The sequence below is a fragment of the Lactuca sativa genome, chromosome 1, assembly GCF_002870075.4.
Source record: "Lactuca sativa cultivar Salinas chromosome 1, Lsat_Salinas_v11, whole genome shotgun sequence".
NCBI classification, from domain to species: Eukaryota; Viridiplantae; Streptophyta; class Magnoliopsida; order Asterales; family Asteraceae; genus Lactuca; species Lactuca sativa.
The window spans coordinates 131,253,990-131,281,966 of NC_056623.2; the positions used below are offsets into that span (position 1 = coordinate 131,253,990).

The following is a 27,977-nucleotide window of genomic DNA, read 5'->3' on the forward strand; positions in this document are numbered from 1 at the left end:
TTTACAATTCAATAATATCAACAAAATATTCCACAAACACATATTGCAATCAGCACATATACGACATACGAGGCATCTATACCAATCAGACAATTCTAACATGCAATTCCTGAACAGATCCTTGGCCTAAAGTCTATAATGTATATCAATCCATAACATAAATACATAACTATATGGTATACTAAGAATCACTTACTTTCTGAGCTCTGCCTGACTATACACATCACATCCTTTTCTTTATAAAATCCTTCTTAAAAACATTTTCTTGTAAAATATTTTACAAATCCTCAGTTTGAGTTCAAACACACTACATGACGCGCCTGAATCCCTTAAAATAAGGCTCTGGTACCAACTTGTAACGTCCCCAAATTTCAAAGGAGATTTTTTAATTTAAAGAAAGTTAACCAATTTAAACCTTTTTCTTAAAAGCAAGAAGTAACATTCATTTGTTCAAAACTCATAATATCAACAAAGTTGATTTACAAAACAACAGAAACGGAATCTTCGATTTGAGTGTACAACCCTACCCAGCTCCTCTTCCCCCGTCCTTGTCCTCGTTGTAGAATTTTCGGATATCAAATTCAATTAAGTAAGAGGGGGATGACAACTTCCATATAGTTGGATGAGGCATAATTTCATCCCTCCATCGTCTCCTGTTTCTTTGTTCTGCTGTGATTGCAACTTCATCTCTACCAGGTAGAACTGGAAACCCTAGACGACATGTATATCTCTAAACCCAAGTGCACAGGTGGCGATGATGACATCCATTTTGCCTTCTCCGTATCACTTCAATACACACATACTAGGTGTGTATGTTTTATGTTTTTTTTGCTCCAATTGGTGTTTGTACAAGAGGGTAGTAATGGTGAATAAGGTGGTTGTCGATAGTGTTTCTGAGAATAAAAGAAGTGGTGGTCGGATACTGATATTGTTTGTCAAAAAATTTAAGGGAAAATGGTTTAGAGTTTATTTTATTTTAATTTGTATGTTATTAATTATTGTAAGAAAAGTAAAATAAAAAAAAGAGTAAAAATAGCATAACAGTCTTTTCATGTATCCAATAATGGATGAAACGTGCAAATTTAAAAGTAACAAAGAATGAGATATACAAGTTAATTTTTGAAAATAAAAACTCATTGTAAATATGAATCTGTGTAATTTACTCTATTCTTAATTTATATATTGAAGGACTTATTTGCAAAATATTGACACATTTTGATGGATGAGAAAATAATATTGATCCCTTCGATTGAAAAAAACAATTGTGTGTGATTTGTGGACTAGTAAACATATATTATCTCTTTCAATCGTCGGCCGACCCGACTCGACCCGGCCCAAACCAAGCACCAAAGATGATGTTAGAGAATGGAGAGGAGAGTGCAGTAGCTGTGAATTGTGATGTACGTATAAAAGTGTATACAAACACAACCACCGTTTAACGGTTAATTGAATATATACAAAGACAAAGACAAAGACACCTCTTCCGATCTTCATTTCTTGAAGCAAACGACGACGTTAACTCCTACCCCACCCTACCAATACATTTCCTAGTTGTTGTTGCTTCAGATCTCTACCTTCTTCTCCACTAGTAGTTAGGGTTTCATTGTCTGATCTCGCTTTTCTATCTATATTATTAGTATTTCTCCAACTTATATACATATACTTGAGGAGATTCGTACTTGTACATCTGGATAGATCGAATCATCGATGCGAAAATTGAACTACGCATCGTGATTTGATTTGGGTTTCTTCTGCTCTGTTGTTAAGGCATTGGCGATTCCCGAATTGAAATCCGCTTGTTTCAATCAAAATGGTGGCTTCTGGACCTCTTACACCTGGCCAGGTAAAGATTTAACCACTGCATCTTAGGTTAAAAAGCTTATTTTGGTCAGTTAAATGACTCTTAAATCTCTGATCTGTTCTTAGTTCGTTTTGTAAATCCTGATTTTGGGATCCGTATGGATGTGCATTTGTTTGTTCTTTTGATCTAAATACCATTGATCGACTTTGATTAGATTGTAAAAGGAAGTTGATGAACTTCAAATTCATATAGTGTGGGCAAATGTGTGTGTTTTTCACTCTGAAGTATTTGTCAGTTAATGATCTCTGGTTGTTGATATGTATCATTGAAATTGACTACTGTTTTTGGGTTGGCTTACTTCTGCTTTGGTATTTTCGATATTTTGAACTACAATTTGTATTGGCATTATCTTGGAGACAGCAATCATGTCAGTGCTCTGATAACTTTTGAAGTGGCTTATTGTTGCTCCATACTGAAGATAGATAATGTATTAGCTAACAGTAGCTTTACCCCTTCAGCTCTGTGATTAGTGATTATTTATTGCAATACAATATTAGTCGAATCTTCACCATTTACCTCTTGTCCAATATCCCACCTAAGGCAAATCCATTAATCACCATTTTTATCTCATCAATGCAAATTCATCACACATTATATGGATCTAAGTATGTCATCTCATTCTGTCAATCTGTCAAGTCTGAGACATAGGATAGATCATATCTCTAGTTCTGGATCAGTTATTTAACTTCATGCATATGTTCAATAAGCCTCTTATTCTACAAACATATCCTTCTACATCTACAGGTTAATGTACTTGCTAAATGTTTCTAACCAATAATATCCCTGAATCCCTGATGTATAATTACTAATCTTGCACATACTACCAAATATCTTTATAATGTGTACTAGTTTCTTAGATCAATCTATACACAACATCTTAAGTGCTTACTTCTTTGCATACTAAAGTTGTTTCCAATGAGCTTGAGTTCAGTAAAATTTGTATCCCTTTAGAATACCAATCTGTGTGAGAAACAACAAAAAGAAAAGATTAGTTAAATGAATACTTTATTCGATGGCTTTTAATGTGAATTTTATACCATTTACTGTATAAGCTGGATGGAAACAGAACAACAGGAATAACAAACACATAAGTTTAGAGAGACCATACTTACTTTTTAATCAAAAGTAGTGTGAGACAATATAATAAGGTCTTTATTAAATGATTATATTATCATCTTGAAGGTGTCCTTTTTGCTTGGAATCATCCCTATATTTGTCTCTTGGATTTATTCTGAGTGGCTTGAATACAAGAAGTCTTCTTCCCCATCTAAACTGTAAGTTTCTTCATTCACTCTCACCTTCATTTATCTCTTATATCCATAAAAAAGAAAAAGAAAAAACACCTTACTCATGTATTTTGAAAGCAGACATTCAGACAATAGTTTGGTTGAATTGGAAACTGTTGCAACTAAGGAAGATGATCGAGTTGTTTTGCTTGAAGGAGGCCTCACAAAGTCTGCATCAATGAGACAACCTGCTGCTTCCATTAAAGCAAACTTAATTAGGTTAGTGTTATTCAACAATTAAGTAATAAAGATATATTTTTTCATTGAAAATTTTAATTACATTCTCCATATCTTGGTTTCTAGATTTGTTACAATGGACGAGTCCTTTTTACTTGAAAATCGAGCAACCCTAAGGGCAATGTAAGTCATGTTGCTTACTTTCTTGATGTTAGTTGTATTCTGATTTGTCTTTTTCTTTAATCTGAACAATTACATTTGATTTTACTATGTATATAATATAGGTCAGAATTTGGGGGAATTATATTCTATTTCTACTTATGTGATCGAACCCATTTGATTCCAGAATCTACAAAGGTAAGGAATCCTTCAAAATCCATTCTTCCTATTTCATTAAAAGACCAAAATACCCTCCCAGTTTTTTAATTATTATTATTATTTTTTATTGTGCAGAGCTACAATCGGGATCTTTTCCTGTTCCTTTACAGTCTTCTTATCATTGTTTCAGCAATGACTTCTCTTAAAAAACATGGTGACAAGTCAGCATTTTCAGGAAAATCAATACTTTATCTCAATAGACATCAAACAGAGGAATGGAAAGGATGGATGCAGGCAAGAATTTTGTTCAAAGTTTCTCATTTCCTAACCATTTGACTGTTTAAAAAAGGGTTAAATCTTATAAAAGATCTTATATATATTGTGTTTTTTTTCCGGATTAAATCTCAACTTTTAATTTTTTTTTCCTGAAAAAGGCCTTGTATTTTTTCATTTTTTTCTGATCTGGCTCTTCTAGTCATTTTTTTTTTCCAAAAAGACTTTTAAAACATGAGGGTTTTATCGAGAAAAACTAAAAAAGTTGAGGGGTTATTTGGAAACAGTTAGAAGGTTAAGGGTTTTTTTTGGAAAAAAAGACAAAGTTGAGAGTTTTTTGGAAAAAGTGAAAAAATATAAGGTCTTTTTCAGGAAAAGGGTTAATCTCATAAAACACCTTATATTTTGTGTTTTTCCAGATTAAACCTCAACTTTATTCTTTTCCTGAAAAAGACCTTCCATTTTTTCATTTTTTCCAATCTGTCCCTTTTAGTCATTTTTTTTTCCAAAAAAGCTTGTAAAACGTGAGGGTTTTTTTCGAGAAAATCTAAAAAAGTTAAGGGTTTATTTGGAAACAGTTAGAAGGTTGAGGGTTTTTTTCGGAAAAAAAGACAAAGTTGAGGGATTGTTTTTGGTAAAAATAAAAAAATAAGTCTTTTTCAAGGGGAAAAAAATAAAAACGAGGTTTAATCCGGAAAACACACAGAACATAAGGTTTTTTATGAGCTTAACCCTTTAAAAAAACAGTTATTTTGAATTTTGAAATTGATTATATCTTATTATTTTTTTTTGTTTAATGTGACACAGGTTCTGTTTTTAATGTATCATTACTTTGCTGCTACTGAGATATACAATGCCATTCGTGTTTTTATTGCTGCATATGTCTGGATGACTGGTTTTGGAAACTTTTCCTATTACTACATCCGAAAAGATTTCAGTGTTGCAAGATTTTCTCAGGTTATTCTTTTTTTTTTTTTTTTTTTTTTTTATCTTTAATCTAACCAATCTTTTTAGATGACAATGATGACAAGGGCATTTCCGTCTTTTTCACATACATGTCCCACCTTTTTTGGTTGGACAAAAGATTGCAATTATTTTAGGGTTAATCTCAAAAAAGAACTTATATTTTGTGTTTTTTTCCGGATTAAACCTCAAATTTATTGTTTGCTTGAAAAAGACGTTGAATTTTTTTTTTTTTTTTTCATTTTTTCCGACCTTGTCCTTTTAGTAATTTTTTTCTAAAAAAAGGGTTAATCTCATGAAAAATCTTATATTTTGTTTTTTTTATTTTTTGGATTAAACCTTAATTTTATTTTTTGCCTGAAAAAAACCTTGTATTTTTTTCATTTTTTCCGAAAAAAACCCTTAAAATTTTTTTCCCCGATAAAACCCCTCACCTTCCAAATTGTTTCCGAAAAAACCCTCAATTTTTTTTAGTTTTTCTCGAAAAAAACCTCACATTTTACAAGTTTTTCAGAAGAACATGACTAAAAGGGCCAGATCAAAAAAAATTAAAAAATGTAAGGTCTTTTTCAGGAAAAAAAAATAATAAAATTGAGGTTTTATCCCGAAAAAACACAAAAAATTGTAAAATGTGAGGTTTTTTTCCAGAAAAAACTAAAAAAGTTGAGGGTTTATTTGGAAGCATTTAGAAGGCTGAAAGGCTTTTTTTTTCCGGAAAAAAAAAACAAAGTTGAGGGCTTTTTCGGAAAAATGAAAAAATACATCTTTTTCAAAAAAAAAAAAATTTAATTTGAGGTTTAATCCGGAAAAACAACAAAGTATAAGGTCTTTTATGAGATTAATTAACTCTTTGGATTCAGCTAATAGTATTTTCTTTTTCTTTTTGTTGTTGCAGATGATGTGGAGGCTGAATTTTTTTGTGGCATTTTGTTGTATAGCTCTTAACAATGATTATATGCTCTATTATATATGTCCTATGCATACCCTTTTTACCCTTATGGTTTATGGAGCACTTGCTATTGGAAGCAAATATAATGAGATAAGATCAGTGATGATTATGAAGCTCATTGCATGCTTTCTTGTTGTCATTTTGGTGTGGGAAGTTCCTGGAGTATTTGACTTAGTGTGGGGCCCTTTTGCATTCATATTAGGTATGTTTTAATGTTTTTTCTTCTCCTTAATGCATGCTAATTTGCTATTTTTTACAAGGGCTTTTGACATAAAAGTCCTTAAGTTTGTCAGGTTTTGTTGGTTTTGTTCTTTCTACAAATCTTGTATGTTTTTACCCTAAGTATGTTTTTTCAAATTTGCAAAAAAAAAAACCCTTAAGTTTACAAATCTTATATGTTTTTATATTCTAATTATGTTTTCCAAATTTGACAGGAAAGTCCTTAAGCTTGTTAAATTTTGTCGGTTTTGTCCCTGGGCACCTTCTATTATAGGTAGCAAGGGCAAAAATGAAAAAAACTTGGCAAACTTTGGGCATTAACGAGAAAAAAATCGTCACAGGGACTAAAGTGACAAAACTTGTCAAACTTAAGGACTTTTATGTCAAAAGCCCTTTTTATAGTCATTAAGTTTAATGGGCTAAGCATTTAATTTGGACAACTATACATGGTTGTTTCTTTTTGACTTAATCTGGAAATAATGACTTAATTGGTTAAGCCAAAAAAACATGGCTTAATGAATATTATGGAATTTTTTTTTTTTTTTGGAATGTAAGGGTAAAATGGTCATTTCATTTAATTCAATGACTTAATTGGTTAAGCCAAAAAAACTTGGCTTAATGATTAGGGTTGATCTCAAAAAAGACCTTATATTTTGTGTTTTCTTTTTCCGGATTAAACCTCAACTTTATTTTTTGCCTGAAAAAGACCTTGCATTTTTTCATTTTTTCCGAAAAAGCCCTCAACTTTGTTTTTTTTTTTTCCAAAAAAAACCCTTAACCTTCTAAATGCTTCCAAAATAAACCATCAACCCTTTTTTTGTTGAAAAAACCTTCACATTTAAAAAAATGGCTAAAAGGGCCAAATTGGAAAAAATGAAAAAAACACAAAAGACAAAAAATAAAGTTAGAGGTTTAATCCGGAAAAAACACAAAATATAAGGTCTTTTTTGAGATTAAACCTAACGATTTTTTTTTTTTTTTTTAAAAGAATTTAAGGGTAAAATGGTCATTTAATTTAAATTCAGATGGTTTATTTGGTCTAGAAAAGAAACAGACAATATTTATACATCACTTAATCCATATAACATCATTATCCATTCAGCCACTTTACCAATATATGACTTATGGGAAAAAAAGAAACAACTCTTTAATCTTGTAAACTATATATGAGTGTTTCTTTTAAAGTATTATTTATTTATTTATTTATTTTTCTGTTACAGGTTACAGTGATCCTGCAAAACCAGATCTCCCTAGGTTACATGAGTGGCATTTTAGATCTGGGCTAGATCGATACATCTGGATTATTGGAATGATTTATGCATATCTTCACCCTAATGTATAAGCTTTTAAAAACTTTAACACCTACATAATATTTTTATAAAAATTATATTATATAATATATTATTATAATCTCAGGTTGAAAAATGGATGGAAAAACTTGAGGAGTCAGATAGCAAGAGGAGACGCACTGTTAAGGCATCCATTGTTTCTGTAGCTGTTTTGGTTAGTCTCTATCCGCTTCAGGGGTATTTATGTCTTTTGCATATATGAGAGAATTTATGGGCTTATGATAATTTTTTTTTTCAGGGGGGTTATATGTGGTATGAGTATATATACAAGTTGGATAAGGTTACATACAACAAATATCATCCCTACACATCATGGATACCTATAACGTGTGTAATTAATTTTATTTTTTTATTTTACCTTTTTTATTATTATTATCTGCTAGAAAATATTTTGGTAGTATTTGAGAAAAAAGCTGTTTTTTGTTTTTTTGTGATGGAATGGAATGAATCATTCTTGAAGGAATGTGATTCATTCCATCATAATATTGAATGAAAAATTGTTATATATATTATATAACCCATTATTATTTATCTAATATTTAAATGACAAAAATGTTTGGGTCAATCTAAAAAAAAACCTTGTATTTTGTGTGTGTGTGTTTTTTTTCCGGATTAAACGTCAAATTTATGGTTTTTTTGAAAAAAATTTATATTTTTTCATTTTTTCCGAAAAGCCCTCGACTTTGTATTTTTTTTCTGAAAAAAACCTTCAACCTTCTAAATGCTTCCAAATAAACCTTCAACTTTTTTTAGTTTTTCTCGAGAAAAAAACCTAACGTTTTACAATTTTTTTTTGGCAAAAAATGATTAAAAGGGCCAGGAAAAATGAAAAAATACAGTGTTTTTTTAGGCAAAAAATAAATGTGAGGTTTAATCCGGAAAAAACACAAAATATAAGGGTTTTTTTTTTTTTTTTTTTTTTTTTTTTTTTTTTTTTAGATTAACCCAAAATGTTTTTCATTTTATAAGTTTCATGATTTTAATTAAATGTAATTTACTCTCTAAATATAACAGAAAAAGGTTTTCTTTTATAATAATCTTATTTGGGTTTTAATGAGGTTTTGTAATGCTAAGTTTTTTATTTAATAAAAAAATTCAATACTCACAATTACATAATCCACAAACTTCCTCTTTTCAGTGTCTACATTTGCTTGAGGAATTTCACTCAACATCTTCGTAATTACTCATTAACTCTATTCGCGTAAGCTCTCTTTAACTTCCACTTTCCAAGAACTATATTTACTAAAATACCCTTCCACATATTCCTTTCTATATCAAGTCATTAACAATACAATCATTCTTTTTTCCATTTTCTTATAGGTGGCTTGGTAAGATCACTTTAGAGACATACATTTCTCAATTCCACATCTGGCTAAGGTGACTACAACCCACAATTCTTTTCAAAATATAAATTTAATTTTTTCCAAAAAAAAAATAATTTCTTTTTTCTTTCTTGGAAAAAAATTTACAATGGTGTGTAGATCGGATATCCCCAATGGACAACCAAAGTGGCTTCTCTCATTCATCCCAAATTATCCGATGCTCAATTTCATGCTTACAACCGCACTCTATGTCTTGGTGAGCAACTTATCCTTTCACCTTTCTAATTAATGAAACCAGACTCATGACAAGGGCATTTACGTCTTTTCCATATACAAGAAACTTAGGGAAAGTCCCTGTCCCACACTCCCATTTTGGGCATCAGTCTTGGTCCCTGTCCAATACATGTCAAACACAGTATAAAACAGTATAAGCCTGTCATGTCATGTCATGTCATTTCATGTTCTGTACTTCTGTTCTGACATGTCCTGTAAACAATAGGGTGTAAATAAACTAATTTTTATGACTGATTTATTTATTTATTTTGGTTGTTGGTGTAGATATCTTGTAGGCTTTTTGAATTGACGAATACGTTGAAATCGGTTTTTATACCAACGAAAAACGACCGACAATTGCTTTACAATTTTCTTGCTGGAACAACAATTTTTGCGGGTTTATACTTCATTGCATTCATTGTTGTTCAGATTCCTCAATAACTTTGGTAAGCCCTTCAAAACTATATCTGCATGTGTTAGGGTTTAGGGTTTAGGGTTTACGGTTTACGGTTTCAGTATTAAATACTTTGGGAAACTTTGTATGTGTACATTTTGTTTTTAGGCTATGTTTGGCGTATTAGCTGAAAAGCTAGCTGGTAGCTGCTATCAGCTTATAAGCTAGCCAATAAAAAATGACGTTTGGTAAAAGCTAGCTGAAAGATATAAAATGACATAAAAGACCATTTAGAAAAATATGATGTTTATAACTAATTAATGGTATATTTGGAAAATTTGAAAAATGCTCCTGAAGAGCTAGTCAAGTAACTTTTTAAAAAGCTAGTTTTTGCTTTGCCAAACATGATAACTTAATAAAGCTAGAAAATGTTATTACATAAAGGGTTGATATAAAAAAAGACCTTATATTTTGTGTTTTTTCCGGATTAAACCTCAAATTTATTTTTTGCCTAAAAAAACACTGTATTTTTTCATTTTTTCTGGCCCTTTTAGTCATTTTTTTCCGAAAAGAATTGAAAATTGTGGGTTTTTTCGAGAAAAACTAAAAAAGTTGAGGGTTTTTTTGAAAGCATTTAGAAGGTCGAGGGTTTTTTTCTTGAAAAAAAAAAATACAAAGTTGAGGGTTTTTCTGGAAAAAATAAAAAAAATACAAGGTTTTTTTCAGGCAAAAAATAAATTTGAGGTTTAATCCGGAATAAAACAAAATATAAAGTATTTTTTAAGATTAACCCTTATAATAACTAAATTGTTTTTAAATAAATCAATTTATGATGTTTTACGCTTTTGACCTATTTCCATTTTAGCTAAATTTTTAGTTTTTCCGATTTTTAATTTACAGGCACGATGGGGTCCATATTTCTTGTTTACAAACACGAAACAAATATACATGGAGCACAAAAATCCATCTATACATCTAAACTTGACACGTGTCTCCAACAATTTTGGAGAAAATCGTGACCGTTGATTTCCAATAGTCTACATATTTGGATGCTTTCGCCCTTTTGAAACGTTAGCGAGCAATTAAGATGTCATAGTAAAAAAGTAATTCTTTTGTAATTTTTTCAATTTGTGTACTTTAGTTTGTTGAAAATGAAGCCAAAAAAAAAACATGTAAGTATTTGTAATTTAGATTTGTGGGAAAGTATTTGGAAACAAAAAAGGAAGCCATTGGCTCATGTTTTGTATTGCATTATTAAAGGTTCAATATCATGCTTTTGGGGGTTTTTTAGTGGGTCAAATTTGTTTTTATTTTTTTTACTAGTACAAGTAATGTACTTTATTTCTTATTGATATTAGCTAAAGTACATACTTTTTTACCCATAGTAGTAGTAACGTAGTTGTACTGTTTTTGTAGGTAATAACAAGTAACAGTATATGATCTTATTATTTATGTACAATGCCAAATGTTTTAAGTTTTTATATACATGATATTTTTTTAATAATATTTTTATAGGTGATACCAATATATAAAATGAAACCGTAAGCATCTTAAAATTTAGGGATAATGACTTTAAAATGGTAATATATTTGGGAGGTTATCTACTATTTGGGTTTAGGGCTTATTTTTCTAGTTTTCAACTTCGGGAAACTCTTCGAATTTTTAATAGAGAAAAACTTAAATCTATGGGTATAGAGTGAGCAAATCACATATCTATGGGTATTGAGAACATTTAATAGCTAGATACATGAAAATGAGAGCATTTCATAGTTGGGGTAGTTGTAAAATCGTAGATCTGCTATTATACAAGTATCTGATGCACAAACAAATTGTGCATCAGGACTTGTACATTCGAAGATATCTGCTAAAATGGGAATATATAAGTTGCTAATGCAGAAGACATGTATTTTCAGGTTGTACATTCATAGATATACCTTCATCTGAGAAGTTAGAAGCTACTGATACACAGTGATGGATCCAGAGCAAACATTAACCGGGGTCCATAACAATAAAAATATTGAAAATAAGAAAAAAAAAAATCTGAAATTTGAGGTCGTGTTAAGGTTTGTTAAGCAAAAACAATGGTGTCCAAAGTTTTTAAGTAGGATGTCACTATGTAATTCTATAAAAAATATGTATTTTTCTATTAAAAATTTGAATGGACCCACCATCAAGTGGGGCCATGCACCGCACTTGTTATATACTGCATCCGCCACTGCTGATACACAATTACCTGCAATTTGTGCATTAGAAACTTATACCTTTGATTTTTTTTGTGTAAAATGTTTATCGTTTATTTTTTCGCGCCTTAATTACAATTTGCAATCTATATCGTTTTTTTTTCGACAGAATTTATATTTGTTGTACAGGTTTTCAAGTGATTTTTTTTGTCAAATATTATATATACCCGTTTAACGACTTGTTTAATTCCAGCACATCGATCAAAATTTTAAAACGGTCGTTAATGTCAAATGATCGGATAATAAATTATTGGAAGCAATCGATAGATTGGAAAATGTGCGACGTTACCAAATACAAACCAAACAAGTGGTAATCAGATTTAATATGAACAATATTTAGTGGTGTGAAAATGGCAATTTAAGCCGTTTTTTTTTAAAATTATTTTTTATTTTTTATAATGAGACATAATTTGGAGCTAATTAAGTATACCTTTCCGATAAATGTCATAGTCAACTATTTCAGATTTCATAGTTAACCTTAACAAATTTATAGTTAAACCTAAGTATTTTTTTTGAAATAAAAAATATTCACCTCCAAATAGCAGATGAATGCAGAAAAAATCACAGATAGCTCCACCCCATTTGTTATTTGGTGACAAATTTCTAAAGAAAAGGCTTTTATAGAATGTGTCAAACCCAACCCCAAATAGCAAGACCCCTCTCCCAAATCGCAAATAGTATAAGCAAATAGCAGATGAGGACTAGCCATATGCGATTTGAGTTTATAGTTTATGAAATTTCGTTTTTTAGGCTATTTTTTACAAAATCATTGTTTTTTTCCTAAATTAGTAATTTTCTCTTTATATTTGTTTATACAAAAGGTGCAAAATAGTACAAGGGGTATGGGAGTCTCTTTGGTAATTTAATGAGAATTGCTTAAGGGTTTCAAGGTGTATGAATTTTATATGTTTTTTTAAATGAAAGAACTAAAATTTGGGACTATTACCAAAAGTTATACTCACTTGTGTTGTCACTTCCTTGTGTAGGTTATCAAGAATTCAATGAGGAAGGACAATATGCTGCATTATTTAAATGGTGATGGGATTAAGTAAAAAAAAGCTACAACATTGTACCATATACAATGTTGAATGTCAATGCTAGTCATGTGGTTCGAGGCATTGCAACGGTAACTTGGTCTAAGGCAAAATACATCAAATTTAACAATGACATTACAAAACTTTAGAATATTCCGTTAAAGCCTTTTATCCGGTAGTCAATCCTTTTTATCCAATGATTTTTACATTAAAGATCTCGTAACTATCCGGTGGTTCTTTGTTTTACATGACAAATTAGAAGCATTACCGAGTGGATTTTAGCTTTATAGAAGATTTTGTGTTCTCTTGGACATATTTATTTGAAGACTTTGTACAATTGTTTTGGGAGAGCGGTGTTTAAAATCATCAAAAAATTTATTTTTATTTTTGTTTATCATTTAAACATTTAGGGGAGAACTATTGGATATTGAAATGTTTGACAAATGAATTATTAATTTTGACCTAGTAGTTTTAGGGTTTTTCAGATTTTAAAAAATAGCTTAGTTTGAGCCTCCTTATAATCATAGATCTGAGCCTCCTTTTTACTCCTTATTTACATTTTTGCCATAGATAGAGAAAATGAGAGTTCATCTTTTCTATGTAATATTTCTCCGATGTGATCAAATAGGATGATTATATGATTGTAGAAATATTTGATGAATTTCTGAGATTGATTCATCTACTATTCTTGATTTCCGCATCGTCATCTAATATCTGGTGAACTCCCATACAAGAGATAATTCCACTGCATGATTTCTTCTTTTTTGACCGTTGGAAATGAATAAATTTACATTTTTTTTTCTTTTTCTCCACTTTAAATAAACAATATACCGTTCATTCTATATACCACAACACAAACACCCAAACACCAAAAACCTCTATATATTTTATATACTAAATTCAACTTGTCATCTTCACCTTTCACTTCATCGGATATGTTGGCTTTGTAGGAATCGATGTTTATCTTGAATGTTATGCATACAACACTCACTTTTCAACAAGAAAACCAAGCTGAAAGTTCGGGTTCAAAAACCAGAAAGAAACGCATTAAAAAGAAATTGTGCGGCTAGATACAAAAATCTTATAAAAGACTACTTTGCTGATGATGTCATCTATGCTATAAAATTTAGAGGTCGGTTCCAGGTGAGGAAATAAATATTCCTACACATCGTTTATGATGTAATTATTGATTTCCATTTTTTAACTGAAATGGGATGCAAGAGGCACACAAGATTTCTCTTTAATTCAAAAATATACATTGGTAATTTGTCAACTAGCATTCAGTATGGGAGTGGACTCATGAGTCGAGTATTTGACGATATTAGAGCTAATTACACAAGAATGTCTTTTCAAGTTTGCTAAAGTTGGGATTATCCATGACTACGACCAATATTTTCGGAAACCTATAATTAATGGCGTCCACCAACCGTATACGAGACATGAAGACAAACATGGGGTCCCTAGAATGCTTGGTAGTATTAATTGTAAAAATTGGGGATAAGTAATGTGCCCTAATCCGTGACGTGGTTAGTTTCATACAAGGTGATCAGAAACAACCGATGACAATTTTAGAAGCAGTGGCGTCACTTAATCTTTGAATATGAAATAATTTTTTTGGCGCTTTGAGTGCCAACAATGACATTAATGTTCTAGACTAATCTTTGATATTTAAAGACATCTACCTTAGGAAATCTATGATGTGACGTTTCAAGTGAATGGAACATCATACAAGTGTTTATAACGGCGTTTGGTAAAAACTAGCTGAAAGATATAAAATGACATAAAAGACCATTTAGAAAAATATGATGTTTATAACTAATTAATGGTATATTTGGAAAATTTGAAAAATGCTCCTGAGGAACTAGTCAAGTAACTTTTTAAAAAGCTAGTTTTTGTTTTGCCAAACATGATAACTTAATAAAGCTAGAAAATGTTATTACATAAAGGGTTGATATAAAAAAAGACCTTATATTTTGTGTTTTTTCCGGATTTAACCTCAAATTTATTTTTTGCCTAAAAAAACACTGTATTTTTTCATTTTTTCTGGCCCTTTTAGTAATTTTTTTCCGAAAAGAATTGAAAAATGTGGGTTTTTTCGAGTAAAACTAAAAAAGTTGAGGGTTTTTTTGAAAACATTTAGAAGGTTGAGGGTTTTTTTCTTGAAAAAAAAATACAAAGTTGAGGGTTTTTCTGGAAAAAATAAAAAAAATACAAGGTTTTTTTCAGGCAAAAAATAAATTTGAGGTTTAATCCGGAATAAAACAAAATATAAAGTATTTTTTAAGATTAACCCTTACAATAATAACTAAATTATTTTTAAATAAATCAATTTATGACGTTTTATGCGTTTGACCTATTTCCATTGTAGCTAAATTTTTAGTTTCCCGATTTTAATTTACAGGCACGATGGGGTCCATATTTTTTGTTTACATACACGAAACAAATATACATGGAGCACAAAAATCCATCTATACATCTAAACTTGATACGTGTCTCCAACAATTTTGGAGAAAATCGTGACCGTTGATTTCCAATATCTGGATGCTTTCGCCCTTTTGAAACGTTAGCGAGCAATTAAGATGTCATAGTAAAAAAGTAATTCTTTTGTAATTTTTTCAATTTGTGTACTTTAGTTTGTTGAAAATGAAGCCAAAAAAAAAAACATGTAAGTGTTTGTAATTTAGATTTGTGGGAAAGTATTTGGAAACAAAAAAGGAAGCCATTGGCTCATGTTTTGTATTGCATTATTAAAGGTTCAATATCATGCTTTTGGGGTTTTTTTTAGTGGGTGTTTTTACTTTCTTTTACTAGTAAATGTATATACTTGTCTATCCATAATATTAGTAATGTAGTTGTACTGTTTTTGTGGGTAATAACAGTATGTAACCTGAAATAATTGTGATTTATACAAGAATATAATTGTTCTTTTAATCGGGAAATGAAATCTTTTAATGGAAAGAAAGGATTTCGACATGGGTAATGGTATAGAAAGTTATTATCTTTAATTACCTCTTTTGTTTTTATACCCTTGGGTTAAAAGCTCATTGATGTTTTTTTATCGATCATTAATTATTAAAGTAATGCACTTATCAATTTGTGTTTTGAAAATAAAAAAAGCGAAAAATACTAATAAATAAGTTTTTGAACATTGGAAATATATTGTGTTATTGTGTTGCTTGTCTTACAATATGAACTCCACCATGATATTAAAACAAACTGCAATTTTATAATGAACGCACATAAAATCCATTTTGTGACTATTAATCCGTTGTATAGAACACTTTGCAATTTATATCGTGCATCTCTCTCTCTCTCTCTCTCTCACACACACACACACAACTTGTACCACGAATGTTACTTGAACTTGAAAACATAAATCTCTACTACATCAGACAAACATGCCTAATGAGTTATTCTATCTTCTTTGATTATCTTTGTTTTCATTTCGATCTCATACTCCGAGATCTAATCTCTTTCTTTAATAGCGTATATTGTTATTCTTTCTTCTTTCAATTACCGCTTCTTCTATTTTCTAATATTTCTTTCTACTCTTTCTCACCTCATCTATCTCTTTCTCTGCCGTCTACTCTGTTTCTCATAATCTTCTCTTTGCATCTCCTACTCTTTCTAACCCTATTCTTATGCTCTTATCATGCTCTACATATACTATATCTCCATCTCTTTTCTACTATGTCTTTTCCATGCTCTACCTCTTCTCTTTTCATCTTTCGATACTCTTCTATATGCTCTATGCATGCTCCTCTCTATCTCTTTCTCTGCTTTTTCTCATAGCTCCCACTCTTAGCATGCCTTTTCATACTCTGTTTACTCTTCCTCTCTCTCTCTCTCTCTCTTTCTCTCTCTCTCTCTCTCTCTTTCTCTCTCCCTATATATATATATATTCTTAACTCTAATGTCTCCACATTCTTTTCTCATCCAGACCCAACAGTCACATCTCACACTCAAATCTCATCTATCCTCTAAGGGAAACAACATCCCACTTCATTTCTAGGTGAACTCATCCAGACTTACTCTTCTCTTTTATGATCCATCGTGGATCCTTAATCTTTCTTCTTATCTTGAATTCCTCATGGGTTTCTTGCTCTTAATCCCTTGTAGATTTCATCTAACTTCTCAAAAGAACTCTCTTGTTTTGTTTCACTCATGGAAACTTGCTCTACCTTCGCTAATCATATACAATCTAGATTCCCACATGAATCATCTATCTACATCCCCAAATGGGACCCTTATCTCTTTCCTCGCATGGATATAAACTCATCCCCTAAGGGATATACTCATGTCCCCATAGGAACCATACTCTTGTCCTCGAAGGAACCATACTCTTGTCCCCGAAAGAACTACACTCTTTTTAACATCTATATCTCTATCGCGTGACTCATTACATGATACTAGTCTAATGGATAATCTATATCTTTATCTCATTAAGAGATCTTCTATTTCTCATCTAGTACTTAACTCATTAAGTACTTAATCTATATCTATGTCCATTAACATTTAGGCATTCTACACAATACTGTGACAACCTGAAATTTTTTGCCTTGTAAGTCCAGCCAATCGAGAGTCAGACTTAAGTTCATTGCCTTCCATCCTTGTTAAGGGTCATTCTAATGAGTTCTAAGCTTAGTACATTCAAGGAATAAAGTGTTAGGAAGTACCTGCTAGAGTCACTGTACAACATTCAAGCCTTAAACACCACCAAAAGGAGTTCGTGGCCACAACACATGAGTTTATGGCTGTAAACTCATGGTTGGCCGTAAACCCCCCCCCCCCCCCCCCCCTTAAGTCTCATTTCCTTCACTTTTCTTTCATTCTTACACTTCCAACTCAAGAAACTTCCATTCCCTCTCAAGTATCATCGAGCCTTTCACTTTGATCTTAAAAAACGTAAGTGTTTTTTCCATCATTGACTTGTTATTCTTCTTAATCATGTATCATCCTTTGATTCCATCCACAAAAATCAACTCTTTTGTCTAGATCTCCATAATCATCATCTTTCACCAAGAACACCAAGAACATACACTTGTTCTTGGTGGCCGAAAACTCCTCAAAGGCCCTCAAAAGTTTGATTATTCCATCTATCATCTAGTTAGACATGTTAAACACTAGATCATAGTCTTGAAACATCATCAATCTCATAAACTTCATGAGTTTACGGCCGTAAACTCTTGGTTATGGCCGTAAACCCATGATTTAGACACCTTTTTGGCCGCAAACCCTTCTCATACCCAAGCATTAGACCCTGAACCCTAATGGATGATAGATAGGACCTTAAACCACCCTTTTTTGCATAATGTTCATGAGTTTACAGCCGTAAACTCCTTGCTTGGCCGTAAACTCATCTATCTTGGCCGTAAACACCAAGTATATGGCCGTGAACCCTCTTTTATACAATCACATGTGATTCAACACTTCATTTCAAGTGTTTCCTAGTCCCTAAGGCTGTTTCCTTTCATATTAGTTGTTTAAAACACTAAATTCATGATATGCCATTATATGTCATTAGGACTTGTTTGTGTCTCGGGAATACATTCGTGGAACTTCTCATCCTTAAGAAAATCTTCGATTGAATCACCCACATAAGGTGAGTTCATACCCCTATAATCAATCTTTTAAAATGTTCTAAATGCTTTTAAGAGGCAAGGGGGGGGGGGGGGGAATAGAAGTTGAACACAATGTTAATTGTGTAAATGTTTTGTTATAAACATCTTTTAAAGGATTGCTTATGTTTTATTAAGTGATCAAAATGTTTCAAAAACTCTTTTAAACTTATGTTACTTTATAGTTTACAAAACTCCGTTTTTAAAGTACAATCATAACTTAGTAGATAAAATGAGTCTTTTCTTCAAGTCAATATCAGATCAAGTAATCATACTAGTAAACTATAATAGGTATAGTTTAGGGGTTCAGTTCACACTAGAACATAGAGAACATACTATAAAGAGAAACACGGAGAAAGATACAATACACGATAATAGAGAGAACATGCTAAATACTATAATAGAAGAACAAATCATGATTAACAGCATTATACCAATGATCACTAACTCATTGTTCTAAACAAAAGGTGATAATAGATGTGGTATACAAGAACAAGATAACTTTAATGTGAGACTACTTCATGGCTTATTAATTTGTTTCCTGAAGTCGCGTTTTGTAACCAGAATCTCTTGGAGGGAGAGCGTATAGTATGGGTAAACCCACATCATATTTTGACATTAATAAAACGAGCTAGTTTTATGGTATTCAATACTTCAGTGGAGTCAATTTAAAAGACAATTGCAAACTTACATCAATACAAGCGACAAGCAGAACGGTCGAGTCATAGTACATTCAGTAGAAAGGAGCCTATAATGTTAACTTTATGATTCCTTAGTGCATACATCAGGGATATATATTAATCGGATCCTATAGACAGTAGAATGTGTTATTTTCGATTCATTTCCTGTTCCTTTGTGACAACCTGAAATTATTCCGTCACTGTAACCCGTTCCCGTTAATAAAACCTGTTTGTATTTCAATTTTTCCGTTAACTTTGGATTAAGTTAATCAAATTGAGACTTTTATTATGGCTTCATGAGTGTCCAAACACATTAGAAACATGTGAAAACACCTTCGATATTTATTTGGAAATTTTTTAATTACGACCACGTCGGGTTATGACAACTTAATCGGGTACGACCATAAGCCCCGTGTAACGTTAGTATCGGGTAGATTTCCATCGGGCCTCAAACTCAAACCCTATATAAGGGTGAGTAGACTTCATTTGAAGCTTTTTCACTCTCTCTCACTACTCTCTCTCTCTCTAAAATCCAAGTTTTGATCCAAAAACACCCATTTCAAGCTCCAATTTGGTAAGTAATCCATCCTAGCTGATAGTGTAGCTTGATTAACATTCAAATCCGTGTCTAAATCATCCAAAAGGACCAAAGACATGTGTTTACGGCCCAGGAACAATCCCAAACCGCAAACACCTAAAAATGGGGTTTTGAAGCCCCAAAACCCTTCCAAACCACTTCTGGAGCTTAGATATGACTTAGGGGCTTACATGTACGAACTTAGAACACCAAAAAATTGTAAAATGGGGAGTAAACATGAGTTTACGGCCCAAGATCATGCTTGGACCGTAAACACCCCTTCTAAGGCCGTAAACACCATTTAAGGTGTTAAAATGCCCCTTAAACACATCCTATGCCTTGGAATAATGTCTAGAACCAACCAATATTGTCTAAGGGATCTTAAACATGAAAGAAACCACCTCCTTAGGAGATTACGGCTGTAAACCCCCAAGGAATGGTTCCTGGGCCGTAAACTCCTCTAAAGTGGTCAAATGGTGCCCTAACTTCCTTCCATGGCTTGTACATTGGACTAGAATCACTTGTGCTTAACCTAGGATCACCAAAACACAAAAGGAAAGTGCATGTGAGAGTTTACGTCCGTAAACTCCTAGTTTACAGCCGTAAACTCCTTAAAATGGTCCATTTGTTGATCCAATCACTTCCATTGCCTTAGAACTGAACCTAGCCTAATTCCTCTAATGTTGTAAGACCTTTAAGCATACAAGAACACACCACCCATGAGTTTACGGCCGTAAACTCATGGGGATATGGTCATTGGGCCGAAAACTCCCTTAGGAGTTTACTCTTGAAGAGCAAACTCCATATCTAGGCCTTACACCCCCTTAGATGCAACCCGGATCACTCCTAACACTTGATATAAGGTGTTTCCGCGCCTCGGAGTGTATTGTCTTACTTAATTGGTAGTTCAAAGTCTAATTAGATACAATTATGTATCTATTCATATTACATAGGAACGTCGTGTGTATTTAAGCCCCGAACTGACGCTTAGCATCCTAACCAGCACATTTCTCGTCTGGTGAGTTCATACCCCTACACATTTTTCTGTGTTTTCAATGTTTTCAGGGGGGAATACAAGCAAAAGTACAAGGAAATCTTGTACTCAAACTTATTATTTCAATTGAAATGTTTCATATTCTGTATGATTTTAACACTAGAAACCGTATTAACTAACCGTTTGACTTGCAGAGTTAGTTTTCAAACTAATTGCGAAACTCATTATAAAATGTTATAGTTTATGTTATATTTTATAATTTACGAAGGAATCATGCTAATCATAAAACATGATTATTACTAACATTATACGCCTTTGGATGTCACCAGAGCTTCGAAAATATAGCTAATGTACTTCTTTGAGTGTCACCAGAGCTTCGAAAAATACGTCTAATATACGCCTTTGGATGTCACCAGAGCTTCGAAGATACAACTAATGTACTTCTTTGAGTGTCACCAGAGCTTCGAAAAATACGTCTAATGTACGCCTTTGGATGTCACCAAAGCTTCGAAAATACAGCTAATGTACTTCTTTGAGTGTCACCAGAGCTTCGAAATTTCGTCTAATATCCTCCTCTGAGTAAAATCAGAGTTTCGAAAATACGTCTATTAATATACTCCTCTGAGCGAAATTAGAGTTTCGAAAATAAAATTCTTGTTAAGTATAGTAGATATTCGTGTATGGATAATAAATCACAAACTTTAAGGAAAATAAGGGTTATTCCTGGGATAACTGAACTGTTCTTAACTAGATTGTGTAACAAACGGATAACTAAACTTTTCTTATAAGAAAATATGGGATTTTCGTGGATAGCAACTTTTACAGAAAACCAAAGGAAACTTGTTCTTTTACAGATCAAACCGCTTATGAACTCACCATCTTTATGCTGATATTTTTAAAACTGCTTGTATTCTCAGGTCCTCGTTAAACAGGTATCCCGCGATCTTTTGGAGAAGACGGAGTATTTTAGCAGTCTCGTCTTTACTTTTGTTCATTCTGGATGTATATATATAATCATGTATAACTTTGTTTTCAAACAAATGTAAATAATTTTATGTAATGTAATGTAATGTTTGTGTTTACTATGCTTACTATGTACATTGGTTGCGATACTATACATGACGTCCTCCGCCCCGGAACGTTTCCTCCATCGGTTTCGGGGTGTGACATCCTTGTTTGATTGTGGGCTTAGAGCAGATGCACCCAGTCTACCATCTATTCGATCTTAGTTATATATATATCTCGTACACACCAAGTAATCATAAGGAGTACCAGGTATGGGTCAGGTCATAGTATATAAATTCAGTACATCGTTTTCTAGTACAAGAACATACTTTTCAGATAGATCATAAGTAAACTAAACTAGAAACTTACCAGCAATGGATTTAATCCATTTTATTAAACCAGTATAACTTAAAGGACCTTAGGTGGTTAATTGTATAATACCTTAGTTTATACATCAGGGTTATATATAATTAATACCTAATAGGTAGTTGAATGTGTGCTTTCCGCCTTACTTCCTGTTCCTTGTTTGGTTGTGGGCTTAGGGCAGATTTACACAACTAACTATCTATTCGATATTAGATTATAGATAGCTAGTATAAACCAAGTGATTATAGAAGGAACCATTATTGTTACCATTTTTACTAAAAGAAATAATGGTTTTCTTAGATAATGTTTTCATCAAATATAAAGGAACTATTGCAGTTAACTTCGTGAGTACCAAGTGAATAAACCAGGGTTATATACAACTATGATCTAACAAACAATGGGAGGTGTGCCTTCCGCCTCATTCCCTATTCCTTGTTTGGTTGTAGGCTTAGGGCAGATACATACAATTGATTGTTTGTTTACTCTGGGTTTTATATTGATGGGTTTTGAGCATTCTAACACTTCCTAAGTGTACATGCAACCCTAATAACCTTGGATCTATGTTTGTCTAATTATCATGAAAAGTTGAATTCCAAGGTTATATTCCTATCTAGCATACATGGGGAACAATTTTTAACTTGAATGAAAGATAGAATAACTTACCTTGTTGTTGCTTATGTTCCTTGAAACCTTGTGAGCCTAGCACCCCAAGTGTGATGCCTCAAATGCTTCACACAACACCAAATGCTCTTGGAAAGACTTTTGAGATAATACACACTTCTTGAAATCGGCCTAGCCCTCTTGTTTCATATGTGTAGCCGATTTTGTGGAGAATAGGACTCTTATATAGTGTTGACACATCTAGGGTTACACCATGTAAACCCTAATGTGTCACGACTCTTCATTTCCACGACCCATGGGTTTGTAACTCCCATGGAGCATCCATGGAGCATCCTATGGGTGGAACCCAACTTGATAATCCATGGAGCCTCTTAGCCCACTATACAAGATATGAATGATTTACATAATCAACCCATATATTTAATAAGTTATCTTTTGATCACTTTATTAATTCTAAATTAATTCTTGATCAAACTAATCAAATAATATTATTAATATATTAGAACTTATAATATATTAATAATCTCCAAGTGTAATTTCTCTCATTTAGTCTATCCAATTGCATGGTGCCATGCAACCCAAATGGACCATGCCGGGTCGGGTCAAGTACACACCAGAAATAGTTATGGACTTAGACACCTTATCCAACAGTCTCCCACTTGGATAAGTCTAATAACTATAACTCTAGTACTTCAGGAACCGACCGGCAATCGTAGCTCTTTTCAAGGTTTCTCGGAACTCTGAAGATGATGGTACGCCATTTAAGATAAGGGATCATATAATCCTCCGTTCTAGATATCAGCCGGACAAATACATGGAACAATATCTTACTTATTGTCCAGCAGTTTGTTTCCCGATTTCCGATTTGTTTGACAAAGAACTTAATTGAACACATCAACTTAGTTCTGACCGGGCCCGGTACATAGGTCAAAACAAAATCATCGAGGGGCCCAGATATCAGCTTCTAATCCAAGAAGGAACATATAAAATTCGACTTATATGCTTGTTCTACCACTCATTGAATTACACACAAAAGCACATTTTATAACATCGAGTTACCAATGCGTTTTCGTATAATCAATGCATAACCAACTTGTAAGTAGCAAATCATATCTCTAGGTTTGAAGACTTATATGATATTACTGTCTCACGATCACTCGAGATAGAATTCCATGAAGTGATTCCAGTGAGCGTGAGTTGAGTCCAATGCTCAGAACTTATGAGCACTCATGATTGTTGTAGCCTTTTCCAACACCTTAGACATCTACAACCAAACATGACAATCTTGATTCATACCTACTTCCGACATATGACCGACTGTGGAGGTTTGAATAATATGTTATACCAAACAAAAATTATTCTGGAAGTCAAAACATGCAAAAGAAATATAGTAAACGATCGAAAAGAGATAGCAACACTTTACTCATAAATAAAACACCTTTTATTCATCATCTAATGTCAATTACACTTTACAAATTTCGAGGTTATCTAACTACTAAATCTAATATCATCCTTCAGCCCTATGCTCCGAGCATGCTGGAGATGCTTAACCCGAGTCAGTCCCTTCGTGAAGGGATCTGCCGGATTCTCGTCCGATGATACCCTCTTTGCCACGAGGAGTCCTTCTTCTATTCGATGTCTGATAAAATGGTATTTTCTGTTGATGTGTCTGGATCTCCTGTGATCCCTTGGTTCCTTGGCTAAGGCAACAACGCTTTCACTATCACAGAAAATTTCCATTGGCTCTTTAATAGCTGGTACAACTCCAAGGTCTCCAATGAAGTTCTTTAGCCATATCGCCTCCTTTGCCGCCTCGCTAGCTGCAATATACTCTGATTCACAAGTTGAATCAACCACTATCTCTTGCTTGGAACTCTTCCAAGAAATTGCTCCTCCGTTTAGGGTAAAGACCCAGCCCGACTGAGAGCGGAAATTATCCCTATCAGTTTGGAAGCTAGCATCACTATACCTTACAACTCTCAAGTCATCACTCCCACCGAGTGTAAGGACCCGGTCCTTAGTCCTCCATAGGTACTTGAGGATATTCTTTACCGCTGTCCAGTGTGCCTTGCCAGGGTTCCCCTGATACCTGCTAACCATGCTTAGGGAAAAGGCTACATCAGGTCAAGTACACATCATAGCATACATGATCGATCCTACAGCCGAAGCATAAGGTATTCGATTCATTTCTGCTATCTCAGCCTCAGTGCTAGGGCTTTGTGTCTTACTCAATCTGGCGTTACTCTGGATAGGTAACTCCCCTTTCTTGGAATCCTGTATGCTGAATCTCTTCAGCACCTTATCCAAGTAGGTACTCTAACTAAGTCCAATTAGTCTTTTACTCCGATCTCTCAAGATCCTTATCCCTAGAATACAGGCAGCTTCTCCTAGGTCCTTCATAGAGAGACACTTCCCAAGCCAAGACTTAACTTCCTGCAGAGTTGGGATGTCATTTCCTATGAGTAGTATGTCATCCACATACAATACCAAAAAGCTAACTATACTCCCACTAGCCTTGACATATACACAAGATTCATCTTCACTCCTAGAAAAGCCAAATTCCTTGACCTTTTAATCAAAGCACAGATTCCATCTGCGAGGTGCTTGCTTCAATCCATAAATGGATTTCTTAAGCTTACACACTCTATTAGGGTACTCGTTGCTGACAAAACCTTCTGGCTGACTCATGTAAACATCTTCAGCCAATTTTCCATAAGGAAAGCGGTTTTGACATCCATTTGCCAAATCTCATAGTCATGAAATGCAGCTATGGCTAACATAACCCTAATAGACTTAATCTTGGCTACTGGAGAAAAGGTCTCATCATAATCCACTCCAGGATTTTGAGAGAAGCCCTTTGCCACCAGTCTAGCCTTATAAGTGTGTACATTACCATCCATGTCGGTCTTCTTCTTGAAGATCCATTTGCACCCTACAGTCTTACGACCTGGTACATTCTCAACCAAGTTCCAAACTTGATTGTCATACATGGATTGTATCTCGATATCCATTGCCTCTTTCCACTTAGCTGACTCAGGGCCTGCCATGGCTTCCACGTAACTATTAGGTTCATCCAGACCTGTCAGTGTCTCATCACTGATAAGTGTATCTCCTTCTGCAGTAATATGGAATCCATAGTAATGCTCAGGAGCATGCCTAACCCTTGTGGAATGCCTCAGAGGTACAGACTTGTCAATTGGCTCAACAGGAGTTTCCTCCTCAGGTTGAGTGCTAGGGTTTGAATTTCCTTCACCGCTTGACTCTTGAATTTCTTCAAGACCAACTTGCCTCCCACTGTTTCCTTGGCTTATGAACTCTCTCTCTCTCTCTCTCTCTCTCTCTCTAAAGAAAGCCCTCCTAGCTACAAAGACCACATTTTCACTAGGTCTGTAGAAGAGGTAACCAAAGGATTGCTGTGGGTAGCCGATGAAAATACACCTCTTGCTTCAAGGTTCAAGCTTATCATGAGTCTAGCGTCTCACGAAAGCTTCGCAACCCCAAATCTTGATGTGGTCTAGTTTAGGTACTTTACTAGTCCACATCTCGTGAGGAGTTTTGGCAACTTTCTTTGTAGGGACTAGATTAAGGATATGGGCGGCAATCTCTAAGGCATACCCCCAGAATGAGATTGGTAGCGAAGCTCGACTCATCATGGAACGAACCATATCCAACAAGGTTCGATTACGCCTCTCAGCCACACCATTCAACTGAGGTGTCCTGGGAGGTGTCAATTGTGAGACAATCCCACATTCCCTAAGATAGTCGAGGAACTCTGAACTAAGATACTCACCACCTCGATCGGATCGAAGCATCTTAATGTTCCTGCCCAATTGATTCTCGACTTCCTGTTTAAATTCCTTAAACCTCTCGAAAGTCTCTGACTTATGCTTGATTAAGTAGACATATCCATATCTACTGTAATCATCAGTAAAAGTCAAATAATAACGATTAGCATCCATTGTGGCATGTTTGAATGGTCCACACACATCCGTGTGTACAAGGTCCAACAAACCTTCACCCCTCTCACACGAGCATGTGAAGGGTGACTTTGTCATTTTTCCAAGTAAGCATGATTTGCAACTATCATCTGACTTTAGGTCAAACGACTCCAAGACTCCATCCTTTTGGAGTTGGCCTATGCGTTTCTTGCTTATATGTCCAAGACGACAATGCCATAATGATGCTTTATCCAAGTTATTATTATTAATAGAATCAATACACAAAACATTATTTCCTAAGTTATCTACAACAGATACAGCTTCATACACACCATCACAGGGTAATGCTTTAAAATAAAGAACATTATTAAAGAAAGCATCAATAGAACCAACTTCATTATTAAATGAAAAGGTAAACCCTTGTTTGTACAAAGCATGAAAGGAAATAATATTTCTTGCCATTCCTGGCGAATAACAACATTTATTCAAATCTAAACTAAACCCACTACTTAGCGATAAAGTATAAACTCCAATCTTGGTGACAGGTGAAGCTTTCCTATTCCCCATGATCAAGTTTATTCTTCCTTGCTCCACATTCTCACTTCTTCTTAGTCCCTGCAAGTCACAACAAATATGAATACCATAACTGGTATCAAGGACCCAAGATTTAGAATGGGGTGAGTTATTAGAAATGATAGTGTAAATACCTGCATGGTTGGGTTTGACTTTCCCATCCTTCACATCTTGCTGGTACTTTGGGCAGTTCCGCTTCCAATGAGCCTTTTCATGGTAATAGAAGCATTCAGCCTCTTTTGGGTCAGAAGAAGGAGTGACGAAACCTTTCTTGGTTCCACTTGAAGAAGAGCCATCAAGGGTCCGAGCCTTGGTACCCTTCGAAGAGCTCTTTCTCTTCCTCCCTCGACTTTTCCTAATTGCCAAAACCGGAGTTGAGTTTGGAGTAGGAGTGTTAACAACCGACTTCCCCTTAAGACCTGTTTCTTCGATCTTGAGAAGTCCCTAAAGTTTGCTGAGGGTGACCACTTCCTTATTCATGTGATATGTCATGCGGAATTTATCATAGTAGGATGGTAAGGAGTGCAAAATGATATCTATTGCAAGCTCCTTAGGGAAGTTCACATTAAGCTTTAGCAATCGATCCACAGACCTTTGCATTTTCTGCATGTGGCTCGTGATGGATTCCCCGTCCTTTATCATGGTTGTTATCATGGAGCAGATGATTTCATACCTCTCTTGTCGTGCACTTTGATGGTATCTTTCCATAAGATCTTGGTGCATTTCATAAGGGTAGAAATCCTCATAGGACTTTTGGAGTTCCGCTGTCATTGTGGCTAACATGATGCACGCCACTTTGGTAGCATCTCTTTCATGTGCCTGAAAGTCAGCGATCTCCTGAGGAGTTGCAGTGGTCTCATCAATCTCCTTAAGCTCCTTGTCAAGGACATATTCTTTGTCCTCGTAGCGGGTAATCATCCTGATGTTTCTGATCCACTCATTGAAGT

At 33.8% G+C, this 27,977-nt stretch overlaps 1 protein-coding gene across 2 annotated transcripts; it reads left to right on the forward strand.

Moving 5' to 3' along the window:
* Nucleotides 1-1,411: 1,411 nt before the first annotated feature.
* Nucleotides 1,412-11,556, forward strand: LOC111909394 (protein REDUCED WALL ACETYLATION 4). Of its 2 annotated transcripts, none has more exons than XM_052763995.1 (16): nucleotides 1,412-1,843; nucleotides 3,044-3,135; nucleotides 3,229-3,366; nucleotides 3,451-3,507; nucleotides 3,609-3,681; nucleotides 3,778-3,936; nucleotides 4,723-4,872; nucleotides 5,774-6,029; nucleotides 7,267-7,382; nucleotides 7,463-7,549; nucleotides 7,634-7,722; nucleotides 8,534-8,596; nucleotides 8,716-8,772; nucleotides 8,877-8,973; nucleotides 9,276-9,436; nucleotides 11,298-11,556. In XM_052763995.1, exons 1-15 carry the CDS (start codon nucleotides 1,811-1,813, stop codon nucleotides 9,429-9,431), a joined length of 1,623 nt encoding a protein of 540 aa, XP_052619955.1. In that variant the 5' UTR covers nucleotides 1,412-1,810; the 3' UTR covers nucleotides 9,432-9,436; nucleotides 11,298-11,556. The 2 variants fall into 2 exon arrangements, with proteins under 2 accessions (XP_052619955.1, XP_023760980.1); XM_023905212.3 differs by lacking the exon at nucleotides 11,298-11,556 and adding an exon at nucleotides 10,285-10,684 and having other exon boundaries at nucleotides 1,413-1,843.
* The last annotated feature ends 16,421 nt before the right edge of the window (nucleotides 11,557-27,977 follow it).

Coding starts and splice junctions, on each gene's coding strand:
- LOC111909394 (XM_052763995.1), top strand. CDS start 1,811: ATGGTGGCTTCTGGACCTCTTACACCTGGCCAG. Junction 3,367..3,450: donor ATTAAAGCAAACTTAATTAG/GTTAGTGTTATT, acceptor CTTGGTTTCTAG/ATTTGTTACAATGGACGAGT. Junction 8,773..8,876: donor CAATTCCACATCTGGCTAAG/GTGACTACAACC, acceptor AATGGTGTGTAG/ATCGGATATCCCCAATGGAC.